The sequence below is a fragment of the Amphiura filiformis genome, chromosome 14, assembly GCF_039555335.1.
Source record: "Amphiura filiformis chromosome 14, Afil_fr2py, whole genome shotgun sequence".
Classification (NCBI taxonomy): Eukaryota; Metazoa; Echinodermata; class Ophiuroidea; order Amphilepidida; family Amphiuridae; genus Amphiura; species Amphiura filiformis.
This window is the reverse complement of record NC_092641.1, coordinates 240823-262729: the sequence shown is the minus strand read 5'-3', so window position 1 is coordinate 262729 and position 21907 is coordinate 240823. Positions and strand designations below refer to the sequence as shown.

General features: G+C 35.2%; 1 protein-coding gene across 1 annotated transcript in view; it reads right to left on the bottom strand.

Moving 5' to 3' along the window:
* Positions 1-10672: 10672 nt before the first annotated feature.
* LOC140170510 (uncharacterized) overlaps positions 10673-21907 on the bottom strand; it is a 30214-nt gene continuing 18979 nt past the window's right edge. Inside the window, exons 9-12 of the mRNA XM_072193866.1 lie at positions 16342-16506; positions 14038-14218; positions 12666-12779; positions 10673-11303 (exon numbers count right to left, since the gene is read on the bottom strand). Coding sequence (XP_072049967.1) covers positions 11074-11303; positions 12666-12779; positions 14038-14218; positions 16342-16506 — 690 coding nt within the window. The 3' untranslated portion in view covers positions 10673-11073. The remainder of the gene's footprint in view (positions 11304-12665; positions 12780-14037; positions 14219-16341; positions 16507-21907) is intronic.

Genomic DNA, 21907 nt, shown 5'->3' with positions numbered 1-21907 from the left:
AAGTGGGTAAAAAATGCATTTTCACTTTTTCTCAAAAAGTGAAAAATAGGAAAACACCCCTCCTAAAAAATGGAACAACCCAATTAGAATTTTTACTTTTTCTTTCATATCTGTTAAGATTAATATGTCAACTTAATACCTGCAGAGTATATTTTTGATTATTAATGGTTTTCTATATATTTGATCATCTTGAAAATACCCATTTTCTAGCTTTTTTGTTGTTGGAAAGGGGGAGGCAGGGGGTCATTTTAGGGGGGTCTTGTATCTCGTACCAGAGGGGTCGTGAGATTTTTTTAATGTCACTAGTGTGCATAACTTGGGACACTTGCTCAACCATCAAAGCATGAAAGAAATCCGCCTACCCTCGTTTTCCTCGGTCTGTCTGCTTCTACCAGATATTCCGTGTTAATGTGTCCCTGTTCAGCAAGTCCATCAAGTCTAGAACTTACAGTCTGGAGTTACAAAATCCGTAAAAAAACTGTTAATGTTGTCGAATACGAAAGACTTGAACCGAGCCATTGACAATATTAATTTGTTTATTTCCTTATTTATTTATTTATTCATTTATTTGTTCATTTATTTATCTATTTAGTTAAGTAAACAGTTGAAAGATGATTCAACATCTTGTCCTCCCACAACAGTAAAAACACTGGCTTGTGACGGATGTGTGATTGATTTGAATCATCAAGTGGAATTGCACAGGTTGACATCTTCAGGCAGGACATACCTCTCATTAGACGTTTAAAAAGAGAGAGCTGAAATTAGAGGAATGGTGGCCATGTAGAAGACTAAGATTGTCAATTACAGTAAATAAAGTGGTGAAACATGTGATTTTCATGATTTTAATTGATTTTGCGCATCTGTATTTTTACTCGGCTGACAAAAATAGCAACTAACTCATTATTAATGGTCTCACGCCAGTGATTTTACAGTTGTTGGAGGACAAGATGTTGATGCAGCTATCAACTAGAGAGAGCATTTTGACCAAATAACCTTTTAACCTAATGGCTTTTTTCAAACTGTTTTCTTTATTTTGCTACGCACTGTATGACTAAATCCAGAACGTTTTTAGTTAACCGTTTGGAAATTAGAGGCAAAATAAGACATCTCAGCGGCGCATACCATAATAATTATATTAAAGCTAAACATATCTCTGATTTAAAATATTAACGGGGGCTTCAAAAAACTTCTGAGCATTCTACTAATGCCAAAATCGCGTTTTTGATGCAGGGACGTAGTCAGCATCTTGCTTTCGAGGGGCAAAGCCAAATTTTCTTCCCCATCCGTCCATTTTTGTCCCATTTACTGTAATCATTTTAATGATACATAACTCTTTGCCGTCCCCATTTCATCCCTGAAAAATTATATGGTGGCATCCCCTCGACCCCCTAGACACGTCAATGCTTTGATGAGAAAAGTGTGAGTGAGGCTGTTAATTTAGTTAACCAGGATTAAGCTCGAAATTGGAAACCACTGATGTTACTGTCGATGTACTGATTTCAAATTTGCCAATTTACATGCTGTAGTTTGGTCATCAATATGGCTATTTTTAAATGGTCATAATTATGTCATTTAAAAATGACAATGACCTATTGTGTCAAAAAGATAACATGCCCCAATTTCACTTACATGTATTCATATACAAAATGAATACGCCTGTGTGCATTCGACATACACTGTCTATTTCGATTGTTAAGTAATTGACAATACAGCTTGCGAAATACGTTGTTCTTCAAAATAGCTTCAGCACACCCCTAAATTGGGTAAAGTGATTCCCTACTTCTACTAAAAATGCCTCAACTTCTTTATAGAAGCACATATCATCCAGTCTATTATAATATTGTACAAATGTAAAATATTCACATTTTACAGACGATTTTGTATAATCTGTATTTGATAATTAATTCTTGTTGATAAAAGACTTAAGATAATAATTTGACTATCTTCAATACCTTAAACATCAGCTTCGCGTGATAAAAATTGTCAATTATGTATTATTTATCTAATTACGAGATGTCGATCAGAAACGTATAACGGCTTGTGGATTGTCTTTTTTGGCTGTAATACTAGACTTTTAATAATAACAATGAATGAGATTCTTTAGAAATTATCTTATGTGCTATTATCGCATAATACATCACATTTACTACCGCATTATTGCTAGCCCAGCAAACACAAAACGTTTTTAAAACGTTTTTAACAGGTAATATTTTGGATTTGTTGTATTGGTCAAAATGTTTTCATAACATTAAATGTCGGGTTATGTAAAGGTCAAGAAAACGTTTTGTATGATAACACATTACAAACATATTTTTTAAATGTTTTCAAAATGTTATTGTAAAATATTTTTGCAAACATTTTTTGCCAAATATTTTGTCAACACTTAAATAACATTATATTTGCAGTAAGTTATCACAGAACATTTTTGAATGTTATGAAAACGTTTTATACCCTATATATACACTTTATGTAACCCGATATTTAAACGTTTTGTGGCAACCTTTTTTTAACCTTTTGCGAATGATGCCGAAAATGTTTTGCGTTTGCAGGGATGTTCATGTGTTCAAATAAAGCTGCATACTCTGTTCTATCACTCATAAATAAGTTGTTGAACTTACTTAATCAACTTGTGGCCTCCTTTATTTCAGCAAACGTTGAATAAAGTAATACTTCATACTAGTACTGCACTTAGGTAATTTAAATTCGAACAACAAAACTAAAAAAACGTGTCATAAAATCCAGTCAAGAGTAATTCTTTTATGCTGATTACTAATCATATGAAGTCGTAATGGGCAAATTTTAAACACCAAAAAAAAGTTACTTTAATTACAACAATTAGTTTCAATTGTCTGTGCTTGTTGTACTTTCAAAAAATATTTGTTTTGATCGGTTGACTTTATTGTTTTAAGGTGTAATTATTGCCTATTTTGATTTACTTGTTTATTGTAATTGTAATTACTCAATAAAAATTTAGGTAAGAAGTTACTTAAATTTAATTGCATCAGCCGAACAAATCATGTAGGTAGATTGGAACATACAGGGTGTATCAAAATGATTGGTACCGGGTTATGTGACATTTTGAAAAATATATCAAAAATATAAAATTGCTAATTAATATAGTTTTTGTACTATAAATAGGATGGAGCATATGTTAACTTATTGATCTATTAATCTGAAGTTGATAGGTTGATGCATCTGGGAGCTATTGTCATTTAAACGAAGATCGGTGTAATCATGGTTTGACTTACAGAGCACAATATGAATAGGTTCACTGTTTGAACATTGCATACATACTCTTCAATATCTCACCTCAGTCTACATAACATAAATTTGCTTTACATATGCTTTTAGAAAAAAAGTTCCTGAAGTCCCTGCCTTACGACTCTGGCAGTGTGAAGTGAAGCCCTAATCTTGAAAGAACTTAACACCTGGATGGATCCATTCTGTACCTGCCCATATCAAATTTTGAAGCATTGCAAGTTATGGCATGTTTGCATGGGATACTCCTTGCTCTTTGAAACTGTCTTCTAAATCTTCTCTGCACTTCTCCATAGCTTCGTGTCACCAGTGATTCTTAACTATGAGTGCACACTGAAGCGTGGAAAACTTTGAGCTACTTTGGAGCCATTCCAATAACATTTACCAGGTCTAAACTAACCTACACTGTCTACAGTCTCTAGCCAGTCTGCCACATCATCTAATCTCAATACTACAATTTAAATTACCGCCGTGGAAGGTGTTGATACACAAACGTCTTTCACCCCACCTAAATTATTCAAGTCAATAATATTACTCTTAACCAATATTGATTAGAACATTTATATATATATTATGAATGAAGAAATAGGCAAGGGAAATATTAAACATTTCCATGATTGTCAACATATTATTCTCACAAGGTATTTGCAGTAAAATAGAGCTTTAAAAAATGGTGCGCTACTAATCCAGCGTTACGACGAAAAGTGTAAAAACACCTACTTTCCTTTAGAATCATGTAACTTCTGAACAGAATGTGCTATTCTTATGATCTAAAATTCTTAGAGAAGATAAAACTACTATAATTACAAATATTTAAACATTTAACCCCAAACTGACTCAAAAAATAGTAAAAAAAATCGGCAAAAAATGAAAAGTCTTCGGTACCAATCATTTTGATACACCCTGTATGCTGACAAAACTCGTACAAGTGAATGTTATATAATTCGTTGTAAAGATTTGAGTACGCTGAACTAAAATTAATTTTGTGACCAATACTAAGGTTGAAAGTCATTTTTTGAATGTAGCTAATACTGACGTGATATTGATACCTGGATTTTAATTTCCCAATCAAAACAAAGTATACCCGTCGCCTATAATTTAAAAACAGTTTCATTCTTTGCAGTCAAGGGATAGGAGGTGCCAGAAAGCCAAGCAGTTTGTAATGATGTTATTGTCAAAACTTAATAGTATTGATTTTTGACAACTGTGTGTACGAACGTAATCTCTCAAATATATTAACGAAAACTCCACGAAATTCCGATATTTCTCAATTTAAACAAAATGTATTTAACCTATTAAGGGGACTTCGAAGGATCAACTACATAAATGACGTCATAGTGACGTCATACAACTCAAGTTGCAATTTACTTTTTGTCATACATCTGACATTAAACTTGGACAATCAAGACACTATTGGTGACCTTCACGAAAAGTTATTGAATTCGTGAGGGCTAAATTAATATACAGAATTTACATTTAACTGTGGAGAATATATGCATGCCAAATATACATTCAATATTTGACAACGAAGACAACCTCTGTAGATGAGATATGTTGAATGTTATGGTCCTTTATATTAATCCCTTTCTATTTGCATACAAAAATAAAAAGGTCCATTTTTATTCTTGATAAATGAGGTATCTTCATGACTGGATACCACTTAGAAAGGAAAGATAACTGTGTATTCTCTAAATATAACGAATGTTTACTTACAGTAGTTTCAGTAATTGTCGTTTATTTTTGTTGATGATTACGAAAAAGTGCTATCAACTTGAGGAAAGAGAACAGAGTATGCAAATCAAAATTGTAACACAATTAGAATCCTTACGAAAATATTGTAATGAACCCTAAGGTAACGACTTCTAACAAAAGTTGTACATGTGTATTCGAGAGCAGGATATCTCAAAAGTAAGTGGACGCATCATTTTTAGTCGAATATTAATGAATTTTAATCATAAATGCTGTGCACGACGAGACAAGATACGCAAAATTTCTTTCTAGGATGAAAAGAACACAACTATAAGCAGCACAGCGAACTGACATTAGAGAAGAGGTGACAATCAGAAGCGGTGGGGATCGAACCATTGAGCTCAATATTTCCGTTATAGAGTTCATCCAACTGATCCACACGGAAATATAATGGGTTGATCATGATTGAAAGTGAATCTTCTTCACTAGTCATCGTTTTGCTACCATGAGTCTCAACGACTATGATCCGGCCCTAAATACTTCACCCTAAGACGAGGCGAGACTCAAATAATATACACGAGCATCGTAGATAAAGGTTGCCTTCCGTTCGTGAAGGAAAAATCATCAATGCTACATTTTTATCCAGTACAAACATAGTTTTGGTTAATTTAGGGATTCAATCATGTTTCACCGTTGTTCATCACCGATTAACAACGATGCGTCCCCTTCGTCTGAGTGGTTTACTTCGCTTGGGCAGCTTTAGCTGCCCAAGCGAAGTATTTTTTATAATGGAACCAGTCAATGTTATATACATGCATAGAGATTAGTTTGTAAATAGTAATGTATTTTCTTTTCAATTCACATAAGGAGACCCATTCCTACAAAACCCACAACATGTTGGCTGACATAAAAGATAAGTGCCTTTGAAAAATATATATAAAAGTATAATAATTAGTCAAACTTTTGAAATTTACCTTTTGAAATCGTTAGTTGTGATATTTATTTCAGAAAAGGAAAATAACTATTATTGTTTGATAGTCCGAAGGGTCATTAGACCGAAAACCCAAACCATAAACCCTAACCCTAAACTTCACTCTTCCTATAACCTAAGCCCTAACCCTAAATGTAACCATGGACTTATGACCATTCGGACTAATAATAATGGGTTGCTCCAAAAATGATTTCATGTTTATTTTTGTCAATCCTAATTATGTTCTGATTTTTTCTCTGAATGCTCGGAATTGCACTTACACCCAAAGAACATCTTTAAACGTTTTACATGGTACAATACAAATAGTTCGTGTCAAGTGAAAACTAATGTACAATACATTAAATATCAAAGGTCAAATTTGGACATGTTCTGAGTTGTTTAGGAACGGGTCACATATCTCAATCCATACTTCCCACGATTTGAGGATAACGGGTTCTTTCAAATTAATATTTTGACTACTAACACTGGTAAATTGCTATTACCACACCAGATTATTGACATTGAATAACGACAAATACATACCATTATACAAATGGCATATTTGAAAGAACTTAGCAATTGCACATAGTATACAAATATATATACTTCATTAATATGTTCTTTGTTCATTGATTGGTTAAAATAAAATTATTTGACATTTTGACTCTCCAGCTTCTATCCTGAGTGAACAGCACGGCCAATTTAAGCACAACCTATTTTGCCCTTCAAAAAAATTGAATAGGCTAAAATCGGGCTGACCAATTACAGCAGCGCGAAATCACGCTATGGCAGTTTCGCGTGCGTGAACTGTTCCGTCGCATCAAATGCGCGCACGCGGAAGGCATGGTCAAAAGTACTATTTACGGCTTGGAGGTATTATTTACGGCTCATCCGGGACATTGCAAATACTATTTACGGCTTAGAAGTACTATTTACGGATAGGAGTACTGATGGTAGAACTATTTTTGGTCATGTGATCCATTTTTAACCAATCAATGAACAAGAATATATTAATGAAGTATATAATATTTGATAATACTATGTAAATGGAAAGCTGATTAACAATACATTTACAGAGTGTTTTATGCAATTCAATGCGCAATACATTAACTAGTGATTACATTTTTTCAATGTATTTAATAATTTACACCGTCATTATATAATACCCCTTCCAAGATTTAAATATTACGGTTTCTTTGAAAATGTTAATATTTTCGTTAATGTTAATTCAACGCCAAGTTGTTGATATTGAATCATTGTAACACCTACAAAATCTGAATGATTCACAGTTTACAACATGCCAATAAGTTATTTGACCAACTTCAAAGAGCATCACAATTGCAAATATTTTATATTACTAAGTCCTGCAAAGCTGATTTACAAAATATTTATGATATTGCGTCCTATTTAATTGTTCAGTGTGCAGCAAGTTATTGCATTTTTATTCTGTTGCAATGTTCTATTCAGGCTACCAATTATCATAAAAGAGTACTACAAAAAATTACAAATCTTTGATATTACTAAATGGGTGCAAAGCCGTTTTACATTACATTTATGTTGTGTCTTATATAATTATTCAGTGTGCAACAAGTTCTTGGGATTCATGCCCAGTGATTACATATTTGGTTATTTTTCAATGCATTTTGTATTGAACGGTTTACACGTATTATTATACCCCTCTAAAAACTTACTATTGCGATTTCTTCCCAATGTTCTGGCTGCCAACTAACACAAGAAATATTATAACACTACATCGATGATGCAAATACGCAAATATTTAGTTATCAATTAAAGCAGTGTTAAATTTCTAATTCAACACCAGGTTATTGGTATCGAATCGTGCTAATACTTACTAAATACTGAATAACTTCAAAGAACTTTACGATTGCAATTATTACTTAGTAGAACAGTGTTTTACAATACATTTATGTTGTGCCCTATGTAATTGTTTAATATGCATATTAAATTCTTGCGATACATACATAGAGATTTTTAAAATGTTAATATTTTTACTACCAACTAGAACAATGCTAAACAGCTATAACACCACAAGATTATTGATATTGAAACATGCTAATACATACTAAATACTGAATGACTTACATTGTACAAAACTTCGCAATGGGCTAATCCAGAAATTGTCCACACACCCCATGATAACATTGGGATTTCCCACACCTTTCTCCCTCAATATTGTTTGGGAATTCCCATCAGGAAATCTCAAAAGAACATCCCCATTTCCCGTCCAGATGCAAATCGGAATGTAAAAATAATTAGGAATTCCCATAGTTTTTTAGTGTTAAATCATATATAAATCTCAATTCCCAAATGCACACCCTAATTTTTGGCTGGGAAATCCCACTGTTATGTTATGGATGGCTCGGGAAATTGCATACGGTATAATTGTGCGAAATCACTCATGTGAAATCCCATATTTCTTTAAACATTAAATTCGTCATCATCGGGGGTGTGGAAAATATCTGGAATAGCCAATTATTGAGTGAAAAGCTGTTTTACAATACATTATATTGCCTCCTATGTAATGTCAACATGCAGCAAGTTCTTGCAATGTACAGTTTCAGTGATTAAATTGTTGTTATTTGTCAATGTATTTTGTGTTGAACGTCTTACATAACTCAGTATCAAGACATCAATATTAGGATTTCTTTCAAATATTAATATTGTTGGTTTACCAACTAGAGAACAATGGTGAAGTACTATTCACACATCATACCTGTTTATTGTTATTAAATCACGCCAATGCTAATCAACTCACATTATACAAAAGCCAGCGTAAAAGAACTTACAACCAAACACATCCAAAAAAGAAAGTCCCCACTTGATTAAATGGATAAACTTAGAGCACAATTAATTAAAAGCAATCAAATCCAACATTTGGAAAGAAATCGGAGTGGCTGAGAAATTAATGAATGAATACCACTTGATGTAATTCAAAACGTTTCAGCGTCATTTAATGTGTAAAAGCCTACAAAAGGATATGTTTGAATAGGTATCGCCCATACTCTGAGATTCACTGACTTCAGGTGAATAGAAATCTCTTCAGCTACGCAATCTCACAATGCGTAATCTGTTTGAATTCGCAACTTTTAAAATCGCACCAAACTTGGTATCAATTTTCATCTAAAAAATGCTCCTCATGTTTAATCAGTTTTATTGCTTTTATTTAAATATATCTATAGTGTTGACCACCTAATCAAGTGGGGACTTTCTTTTTTGGATGTGTTTATTTTGTGTTGAACGGCTTATACATCTTATTATACCCAAATTATGCTTTTCTTTCAAACTGTTTATATTTTGGCTACTAACTAGAACAATGTTAAACAACTATTACACCACAACAGATTATTGATAATGAATCATACTAATACATACTATTATCTGTTCCAACATCGTTGATACCTCTGTCACACTCAAAGAGGTATTAAGGTTAGCAACTTGCGATTTCATAGTTCACAGCATCTTGCGAGTTGTAAAAATGGCAAAAATTGCATCGGTCATTTCATAGCGAGAAGAATTAAAATATCACAGATATACTTTTGTAGGTCCTGTGGTTCTTGAGTGATGTTGTAAAGAGGGCTGAAACAACAACACTTTTGTAACTCATTAACAACAATAAATCAATCAATTTTTTAAACTACACCAGGCACAAAAAAAACTCACCAGTTCTATTCATCCTTTCTGTTCAATAACTTTATAATTTTGTTAATTGGACTTTGCTTTCTCATTTGACACCCTGTTCGTGAAAAACGAACAAGAATTGAACAAGATATGCGCCTCCAAAGCCTCAAACCCCAAAATCAAAAGTTGCATTTTCAACGATTTTCAATGGGAACGCATCGTTGTATTGCACACAAGCACCACGGGCCAATCAATAAAGCACACAGTGTAACAGGCACAATTGAATCGTTAAAATTGCAACTTTTCATTTTGGGGTTTGAGAGTTTGGAGGCGCATATATTGGTCAATTCTTGCTCAATGTTCATGAACAGGGTGTCAAATGAGAAAGAAAAGTCCAATTAACAAAATGTATATTTCAGAATAATCTAAAATTATGAAGTTATTGAACAGCAAGGATGAATATAACTGACGAGTTTCTTTTTGTGCCTGGTGTATATGATTTGTAGAATGAACTTTTGCAAAACATCAGCGTGTTATTTTTCAATAATATGTTGATTTAAATAATGAAAATTATTTTTTTTTTACTGCTTCGACCAACAATACCTAGTCTACCCTTAATATCTGGCTTCGATGACACCTGTCACTTTCGAGAAGTATTAGAGTGATTTGATGAGACAGGTGCCCAGTTCAATTCTTAGCAAATCAGTGCAGTATTGATTGCATCTTTATTTACTCCATTGCATTCACACACACGAACCTCCTCTGACAGTAAATGGAATTTGTCCAGCGTGACGTCACTAGGTGTCACCGTAGCTGGAACGTATAATAGTGATCGGATGAGACAGGTGCCCTGTGCAATACTAAGCAAATCAATGCAAATAAATTACATTTATACCCACAGTGTGATCATGACGGCGAACATGTAACTTCATGTATATTTTAGTTTCAATGTTTGTAACAACAAAAAAAACCTTTCGTAGTGATTGACTCTATATAGTACAAACTTCAAAGCTAAATGATCATATCTGATAGGCCTAGTGCCTTCCAAGGTCCTGATGGTTCACAATTGTAAGTAAATTATTGTTCCTTTATTAGGATTGCAGGATTTTGCAGCTATATAATTTAGACTTGCAACAAAATAGCCCAAACATTTTACAGAGTTTTGAGTAGTGATGAAAAATTAACAGAGCATGTAGGCCTAACAAATCATGCTGTGTTGTCAAAATAAATGTTTTTGCAACTTTCATTGGTTATTTCAATATTGCACCATATCACGAGATCAAAATACTACCATTCTAAAAATGTCCGTAGACCTTGCCCACAAATTCTGTAAATATCCCTTTCAACAACCAGGATTCTTCCGTAACTAACCCACTTGCTTAAAGGCTTTAACTTGTGAATAGATAACGGAATTGCTTCAAATCGTAAACTATTTTTCTTAGCAGCGCAATCTAAACTTCTGAAATAAGAGTTTGTTTTGTAACTTTTATGGTTGTGCCTTTTTAGCTTTATTTTGTTCAATCATTGTCTTTTATAGTGATGTATGTAAACGAGTCATGATAAATTTCTCCATTTACTTGAATTGCAATATACACCACCAGAAGCTCATCCGGATCTACATAGGCGTCGTCAACGATACTCAGGCTAACTGTAGCATCAGTCTCGGCAGGCACAAAATTTACGGGTTCGTCCTGAAGAGGAGTATAGTCAACACCGGCTGTCGCTGTAAAATCTGCCGTGTTCACAACTGCAATGAAATAATAAGACGCGTAATTGAATATTAATTATGTTTTCTTTTCTATATATTTTGTTTCGTTCCACCCCTTTTCCACTTTTGATTAGGATTTGGATCGAATCTCCAACCAAATTAATTGATAATGTGCAAAATAAATTTATGATATGAAATGAGATTTGGAAATTTACATTTTAATAAATAAGAAAAAATTAACATTTGTTCATGTTTCATGGATTATATAGTACATGTATATAAATAGCGTTCCAAATACTATCTGTTTAAACACCAATGTGAATTATACGCAAGTATGTAAAACTACCGAATATTTCTCATGAATTAGGTAACAAAACGTAATTTCTAGATCAATAGTTTTTAAACACATGTTTGTAAATATCAACGGATTATAGGTACTACACATTCATTATATAAATGTCTTATGTGTCGACGGTCATTCCATGGTATTCAGATGTTCGAAATGTTTAGGTAAGGGGCGCACTATTATATAATCCAAGAAGCATAATTTGACTACTGTCTGTTCAATTAGCTTAGATTATTGTTTTTTTAGATATTTGAAAAAATAAACAATTGTGGTAAAAGTCATCAAAGAAAAGAGTTAGCACATAGACTCAACGTGATTTATACTTTTTGTGTTTGTTGAGGATGGTTCGTCTCAAATTTGTAACGGAACTTTCCCTCTCATTTTACATGAAAGTTACTGAGAAGTCTGAAGAACTAAGCAAAATGGTTTGCTGACATTACATGGGTGGGTACGTGATCTGTAATCACAGCAATATCTACCTTTATTTATCTAGTCCTGCGCGAGATTCGGTATATTTTCAAAAATGTGAATTATACTGTGTGTTGTGTGCTCCTCCTTAAACATTCGGCAAAAACATGAATTATTCAGCTTAATGATGACATTATATTACTCATGCGAAGAAAATTTTATTTCTCAAAGCCCACGCGCGCATTCGTTTTTCTTGACGCGTCCACGTCAGCTGAAACAGCAAATTCATTTATTTTTTATTTTTTTATTTTGTTTAAATAGTTTTTTTTAGTTTTTTGCCGAAAAATCATAAAATTCTGTGACAAATTTGGAAGAAAAGTTACTGGATTCGATACTCGCAGTTGTTTAGGTATAAAACAATATTTATTGATATTTGTACTTCAATTGTGTAAATCAGCCACAATTTTATGCGAAATGACATCTTAATTCAAAATTAAGTTTCAAAAAAATCTTTCAAAAAATAAAAATCTTTAAAACAAAACCCTCATTCCGCATTCGTTCTTGAATGCCATGGGCTTTGAGACATTATTTTTTAGCCTTATCTAAATTCGATAAGTATATTTATTATGAATATATTTCAAACTCACCAACTACACCTGCGTTTACACAGTCCGGTAAACATGTCCTTGTAATAGTGATGGCTACAGCGCCGTCTGCTTCACCAACAACATATTCTCCAATGATGGAAAATGGTTTTGCTTCTATTCAGGAAATAAAATAATGATAAAAGAAACTAATGGGGTCTACGGATCCTGCATATAAACTCTATGTAGTCTCAGATATGACAATATAGGCCCACCATAGCCATCACTGTTCTTCAATCATGCCATACGGAACATGTTATCCAAACTCAAAGAGTTTTATTAAAAGTTAAAATAATAATAGCTAGGACATTTTCTAGGTTTTAATGTCTTAATATACTGCAATTTACTTGGTATAAATTATACCTATTAGGATTTTGTCTTTTATTCATTAATTGGTGAATGACCATTTTGTTACCTACATATTGCGTTACGAAGTAGCAAAACTTTCTTTATATATGGCCTCGTTCGCTCCTGGAAAGCTATATTGATTTTATCAAGCAAAAGGCTATCCCTTCTTACAACCTATCGACAGGTCTAATTTTTATAATGAGGTGTCACGGGGTTTAGAACAGATAATCGTTTTGTGTATTTAGAACAAAAATATGCAATTTTCGTTAATTGGATATTTAAGAGTATACGAGGTATTGTTGGTCGAAGCAGCCAAAAAAAATCGATTTTCATTATCTGAATCAATATATTATTGAAAAGTAACACTTTGGTGTTTTGCAAAAGTTCATTCTACAAATCATATACTTTGAAAACTTGCTTAATGTATTGTTGTTAATGAGTTATGTACGTTTCATAAAAGTGTTGTTGTTTCAGCCCTCTTTACAACATAACTCAAGAACCACAGGACCTACAAAAGTATATCTGTGATATTTGAATTCTTCTATACGCTCGCTATGAATTGAGCAATGCAATTTTTGCTAAAGCTCACTACCATTCGCAAGATGCTGTGAACGACTTTGTTTTGGCTGTTTCGACCAACAATACATCGTGTACCCTTAAGGTAAGTTGTTATGGCAAAACGAAAAAAAATTGCATCGAAAAAAGATTGCCTCGCCTTAAGGGGGTACTACACCCCTGCCCAATTTTGTGCCTATTTTTGCATTTTTCTCAAACATTTTGGAAATTTTATTTCAGCACAGACAACACTGGACTTACAACAAAAATGAGGGAAAACCAATTTTGATCAATAAATCAATAACTACTTGCCTTGAGTTGCTGAATTTTCAGTGCAGTAGTTGTAGTCTTTTCCCCTATGATATACATATCTTATCTGTCACCAATGCGCTATAATTTTTGAGAAAATTGCAAAAATAGGCACCAAATTGGCCAGGGGTGTAGTACCCCCTTCAAAGTACATTCAACTTACTGAAAGTTGGTAGTGTTAAAGTGCCATTAGCGTCGTCGCAAGTTAATATTTCAAATCTCATTGAAATAAAGGCGTCTGATGTAATGGTGAGAGGTTGCATTTCAATCAATGTGGCTTCTGTCACGCTTTCAAATGATATTACATCGTATGCATATATCGCCTGATGGTTAACATGAAATATCTGTGAGAGAGAAACAGAAATGGTAATTGCATTAAGATACGAATAGGTAGATGTGATGACATTACTGTCAACCGTCATAGATATATAGAAATGCAACAGTAGCAGTAGCTTATGTTGGCCACAGACTTAATTAATTTAAATTTGTCCAATTTGAATGAAAGTTGGTATATGTGATCCTGATGTAATTCAAAATATTATGGAGGTTATTTCAAGGTCACCAGAGGTCAACCAGAGGTCAAAAGGGGTAAATTCCAAAGTTTGTCCAATTTGAATGAAAATTAGTATATGTGACGTTGATATAATTAAAAACATGGTGAAGGTCATTTCAAGGTCATCATATGTCAACCAAAGGTCAAATTAGTGTATTAGGTAGACTGTTATTAAACTTAGTGCCGATGTTGACAATTTTGTCCAAAGAAATTTCAAGGTCAACCTTTACATTTGCTGTAGCACTCACATTGTTACACCAATTTTGACCTTACTTGGTCACAACCATCATTGACTATGCTCCTACATGTCCCATGAAACTTGTGGGGTCAAAGTTCACGCAGTGGTCATAGGGGTCAAAACGTAATTTCAACTCAAAATGCTTCATCTCCCACAAATTACGTAGGACAGTGACGCCACTTGTACACATGAATTGCTATTACCCAGTACCTATGGGTTAAACACAGATTTGAGGTCTAAGGTCATTAAGGGGTCACTCCCGGTATAAAACGAAATGCCTTTTATTTTTATTAGCTAAAAAAAACATAGGACAGTAACGTAATGTTCACACATGAATTATGGTTACCTTCTATACATGTAGTATTTTTATTTAGGGTTGAAGGTCATTATGGATTCACTTCCGGTATAAAACAAAATGCCAAAAAAAAATATTAGGTAAGGAAAACATAGGATAGTAACGGTATGTTTACACATGAATGGTGGTTACACATTTTATATGTAGTATTTTTTATTTGGGGTCAAAGGTCATTTAGGGGCTCACTTCCGGTGTAAACGAAATACCTTCAAAATACTTCTTCTGTCAGAAATAACGTAGCAGAGTGACACCACTTGCGCAGATGCATTGTAATTATCCAAGGGGTCAAAGGTTATTAAGGGGTCACACCACGGCTATGTTCGTGGTCTTAGACCACAGCTATGTCTAGTTACTATTATTTGCTCTTACTTAACAAAAAGAAACGAAATATGTTAGATTTCAAATTCTACCAAGTATCGACCGCGGTTCGAACCAGACACCTATGGACCCATAGTCCAGACGATATAACACTGTGCTACGAGTTGTTCTGCCAGAAAGCCGTCTATTAAATCATACTTATTGTTTACGGAATAAAGCGCATATACACGATATAATATTACATGTATGCAATATATTCAAAAATTTTATTCATATTGCTATGGTAGTTATTCCGATTATTACGTCACGTAGTCTTATTGGCTATGGCTAAGAGTCATACACTTGTGTACGCAACTGGCTCTGGTTATTAAATTCAATCTGATCTACTGGAAATCAGTTTTAAAAGTTCAAGTCACATACCGGAAGTTAACCATAAATTACCTCACCTATTACATTTTGTGTACACTATATTATTGTGCTGACCATTGTGGTACAAGTCACTTCAAAAACATTTATCATCAATCATGGACTTACAGCTAATAAGCGTACACCCTATACATACCACCATAAACCGTATCAGCCATTTTCATGCCGCTCCCCAGTTCTCGTACGGGTAACCGGGACACTAAGCAGTTAGTTTTTTGTCTAGGGAAATTTCAATTAATTCAACTATTTCACAATAGATTGTGACCGCTGACATAATTGGATTGTTGACACCAGCATTGCAGAAAAATGGTGAAGTTTTTTTTCTGCAAGGGCGGTGTCCACAATCCAATGTGTCAGCACAGGGTGTGAATTGCGCTGTTCACACACATTGGTATAGGAGAGGAGTTGCCAGTGCTTGACGTCAATGTGATGAGCTTATTGCATCTATTGTTATCCTTTTATGACGATGAATAATGTGGCCATCATATTAATATCTTCACCATCTATACTGCTTTAACATCAGGTTTTTAAAGGTATAGTGCTATTGAAAGTTACATACAAATTAAAGTTTACTTACCTTAGGCAGTACAGGGGCATGATTAGTAATATATTCCATTGTATTGGTATCGTTGCCAATTTTAATCAACACACTAGTGACACAGTTTATTTTTGAACCCTTTGTTCCCTGCGGTTTACATTGCAAAATTACGCCAGATATTAACCTTGGGTAAGCAAATGTCACCTGAAAAATTAAGCAAGATAAAATTCCGTATTTCATTTATTCGGTTATTATTCATCCATTAATTCAACATGTTCAATCATTCATTATTCAATTAACCCAAGTTATCCAAGTTGACTGTAAAATGGTTAAGTGTGAGCCGTTATTGAAGATATTGTTACTAAATTCAATTCAATTCAACTTTATGATGATAAAAGCACAGACAAAATACGTATTAACCGTAATGGAAAATATAGGGTGCACAACTTATAAGTTCCCCCCTACATATTTTTTACAATAAATCGACAACTATTTGACGAAATGCAAACCTGTAAAATGATTTGGGTAGCCTTATTTGTTTTACACATGTGGACCAAATGTTAGCGTCACACGTCATTGCGTTCAGTTACAATGGTTCATTATGTAAAAAAAGGAGACCGTTTTAAACAGTGTTAAAAGTTGCATCTGAGTCCATAGGACTCAATTCTCAAACAATACAGTAGGCCAGGGATATTCATGTGTTTGTAAAAGAAAACTTAATCTTTGGTATTCTTCTTCTTCTTCTTGAAAAGCAAAGTAGGTGTTTTATTCTTTTTTTTTTTTTTTTTTTTTTGTGATGGAAGTGTTATGTACTGCAGTGAGAATAGACCACATCGCCAGTAGTTCATCACATGTGAAAAGTCACATTTTAATAATGCCGCGTTTGCCAGAATTTCTTCGCGGTAGAGCAATAGGTTTGCTGGATGAAAATGTACCGGTGAAAGAAATTGCTCGTCGTATGGGAGTTGCGCCTAATGCAATTCAAAATTTGAGAACAAAATTTCAGTTGACAGGAGAGGTGAAACATCAGCCAAGAGCACCTCGTCGACTTGTCACGACTGATCGTTAGGACATGTGTATAGTGAATCTGGCTGAAACCCGTCGAAAAATGTCTGGTAAGTTATTGCGTTTCAATCAATTACCGTACGTCGTTTCCCAAACAAATTTGACTTACACATTACGATTTTCATAAGTTGTATCTGAAATTGTCTTTCACCACGTTATCTCTTTACAAACACATGGACAGGCCTAACATATTGTATTGTTTGACAATTGACTCCTATGGACTCAGGTGCAACTTTTAAAACACTCTCTTTTTTTACACATTGAACCATTGTGGCCAAACGCAATGATGTGTGACACTACAAATTGGCCCGGATTTGTAAAACAAATAAGGTTACTCATAACTTTTTACAATTTTACATTTCGTTAAATAATTTTCGATTTATTTCAAAAAGCATTAGGGGGAACTTATAAGTTGTGCACTGTATACTACGATGATAACCACTGCGCATGCATGAATCGTGATGTGATGATGCAATCACCCTAAGTGTTATATGATCGGGGAATTGCTGGTCAGGCCAGCGAAATCCCTGTGACTACCGGTCGGTGGTCGTGTGACTTCTTTATTCATCTTCTCACCTTTTTTGTTTCTTCTTTAACTTCCGATAGCAACAAACAGTGTTCGGTGTTAGGGTTAGTTAACATGTATTTTCCTAGATTGCGGCCTATATTAACCCAAACCCCTGAAATTACCACAAAATACCACGATGATAGCCACTGCGCATGCATGAATGATGCGATGACGCAATCACCCTATGTGCTATATGCTCAGGGAATCACTGAGCGGGCCAGCAAATCCACTGTAGCTTCCAGTCGGTGATCGTGTGCTTGGCATGAGAGGGGTCTAAGGTTCGAATCCCGGGGGTAAGAAGTGACTTCTTTGTTCATCTCCTCTCCTTTTTTGTTTCTTCTTTAAAAGCAGTGTTCTGTATTAGGGTTAAATGCATTACTACAAAGACAGATTAAACCAAACGATTATGGAGGGAATGATCGAAAGGCCAATAAGGCTAACTAGCGAGCGAAGAATTGAGGCCTCTGATGACTGTCTTGAATGATTTGGGTGTCGTAGCTTTAATTTATACTACAGTCTGGACAAAAGTTAGGAATATTTTATATTTTTTTGCATAGCCCTGTTTTTAAGTGCAGATTTCTTACCATCAATGACCCGTCAGCCATGCAAAATGGATCACGGATGTCTGGAAAGGTCTTAGGTACCATTCCATAACACACAATACGTAATGTAGGACAATGGCTTCTCATGCCTGACCAATGAATCATTGGGCATTCTTTTCGCAGTTATTTTAGCAATATGATCCATAAGGTTACATTGACTTTTGCATTACCGTGTGAAGAAACCAGCTTTACTTTGTAACATCAGTCTGTTGTATACGATATTTCTGATCATGGGGTGCGATTGAGCATAGATTTGTACGCCAGCGTCATTGACTTACGTAATCGCGGCTAGAAACAGAAATATATTGTGCCGCTTTAGGAATTCCATAAGGTGCAGTTCCTAAAAATTTGAAGAGACGTCGAGAGACCGGAACTACTACACCTACACCAAGGTCAGGTCCATAAACGCGCCTGTTACCAGGAAACTTGTGAACAATAGACTGGTTAGTGCAGGTTTTCGCGCATGACGACTAATAAGAAAGTCGATACTTCTGCAAAGACATCGGTAATAGCGCCTGCTTTGGTCACAGAGACATAGGCATTTGACAGTAGGCCAATGACGTAATTTGATCTTCAGTGATGAGGCCCGATTTCGCATCTACAGACATGGTGGCCGATTCAAGGTGCGAAGACTGGTTGGTCAAGCCCTGCTCGAGGATTGTATCCTGCCTAGGTGCACCCGATACACACATGATTATGTACACGTAATACACGTAATATTGGCACGGTATATGCGTGCTGGGATGGATATTCTGTATTACAGCATACATATGGTCACGGTGTATCCGTTGTCAAAATACCACGTACTTTAGTACAGTAATAGCGCCCTCTGTTGGTCATAATTCACTTTAGAAATATTTATGCTTCCGTTTGAAAGAAGATACTTCGGGAACAATTTCGTGATCCAAGATGACAACACCACGGGGCACAGAGCCTTGTGGCATTCCTTGAAAATGAGAATGTAGATAACCTGGACTAGTCGGCTTTGAGCCCGAATATGAACCCTATAAAGAACTTATGGGCAGATATATCCCGCAGGTTAGGTAACATGGACAACCAAACAATCACCCTGCAGGAACTTAAACACGCCCTCCCTGCTTGCTGGCGAGATATTCCACAAGGATCCTTGGCAAATCTGGTTGAGGGAATTTTCACGTCGTGTACATGACCGTGAGCTGGCAAGTGATGGACACTCCAAATATTGATGAGTTGTGTTTTCTCAAATAAGAGACCTATCTGAACATGTTACAGTGAGAGTTTAAGTTTCTGTTTAAACAATAAGTTTGCTAATGTCTTTAATCTCATTTTATGATACAAAGACACCCCCAAAAAGTGTTCCAATTGTGTGATCCTTCCATTTTAAATTTTAATTCGCTTCCTCAGGTAGTTCTTTGTTTAATTGACAAACTGTGTGATGTAAACATCAAAGGATATTTGTATCTTTCAATTAAATTCAACTGAACACTACTCCAGAACAATAAACCTGTTCCTAATATGATTGAAAACTGCATTTGATACAAAAATAAAAAAATATTCCAAACTTTTGTCCATGACTGTATATTGGAAAGCATGTTGGTGGTTTCTGAGTAAACAAACCGTGTGAGTGCTAATGCTCTGATGGTTTAATATTGATATCAACATCTGACTTAATGGTAACTTAAATGTCCTCGGATTTACCTTCGGATGTGACAGTGATGCTGAGCTGCATTGGAAGAGATTTGCGAACGACATTTATGAAAATATTGTAAGGGATATGGAATTGATCTATTAAATGGATAACAGTCATAACTAGATGCCACAGTAATGTGTTTTACCAAACACGAATATCTATGCCCGTGACCACACCTAACCCCCTTCCCCTATTCACTAAACGAAAACTTGGTGAGCACCATGTGAAAGGACTTGTTTTAAGCTTTCATTTGATATACAGTGCTCATAACACTGGACTGGCCCACACTCTCTCTAATACCCTAACAAGCCTTCATTCTCTTTTATACCCCCATCATACCATCTCTCTCTCTCTCTCTCTCTCTCTCTCTCTCTCTCTCTCTCTCTCTCTCTCTCTCTCTCTCTCTAAAACACCACCATACTGGACCACACTCTCTCTTATACCCCATCAGTACCTCACTCTCTCTTATACTCACCAGACCATCACTCTCTCTGAAACACCACAAGACTGGACCACACTCTCTCTAATACCCCACCAGACCCTCACTCTCTCTTATAGCCCATCAGACCCTCACTCTCTCTAAAACACCACCAGACTGGACCACACTCTCTCTAATACCCCACTCCTTAACCAACCACACCCCTTGTCCCATCATGATAACCTTTTGAAGTGGTCCAAGGAACCAAAATCAAAATACCTACACATTCTCTTCAAGTGATCAGTTTCCTTGACGTACGATTCAGATCTTTATCATTGCAAACACAGGTAGCTAACAAAATACTACCTATTGCGCTACACTGTGTTAATAGGTCGTACCTATTTTGCTTTTTAAAGCCTTTGAACTTTGACCTCTGGGGTTGCGGCTACCACAGAATACATCTAGGGCCATGGGCCATCATTGTACCAAGTATGAACACTGAGGGCGCTGTAGTGCTTGAGCTAGGGCTGTTTGAAATTTTACACATATTGCTCCTTGTAGCCCATGACCATTGCCCTCTGGGGTCGATGTTACCTCAAAAAATATCCAAGGGTCATGGGCCATCATTGTATCAAGTATGAACCATGAGGGCGCTATAGTTCTTCAGCTAAAGCTGTTTTAAAAGTTTACACATATTGCTTCCTGTAGCCTATGACCTTTGACCTCTGGGGTTGTGGCTACCATAGGTTACTTCTAGGGGTCATGGGCCATCATTGTACTAAGTATGAACCCTGAGGGCGCTGTAGTTTTTGAGCTTGAGCTGTTTGAAATGTTTCACATATTGGCCCCCTGTAGCCCGTGACCTTTGACCTCTGGGGTCGAGACTACCCTACGAAATTTTCTGGGGCCATGGGCCATCACTATACCAAGTATGGGCCCCAAGGCTACTTTAGTTCTTGAGCTAGAGGAGTGCAAAGGCGTGGTCTTAAGAAGATGAAGGAGAAGGCGAAGAAGTCGAAGACTAAACACAACAAATACAATATCTATGCCCTGTTGCACGGGCATAGATAATTTATTGAAACTTCATTCTGTCAAATGGCAGAAACCTATGGAATCAAATACCGACCTTCGTAAAGCTCTCTTTTAGTAATCTTTAGTTTCTTTAGCTTTCTTTTTGGCATTTTGTTTAGTGTTAGATGATCGGAATAAAACTGCCAAGATGATATTAGGTTATATTAATGAAGATAGCAAATCAGTATTTCAATCCCTTTAATTTGTATAGA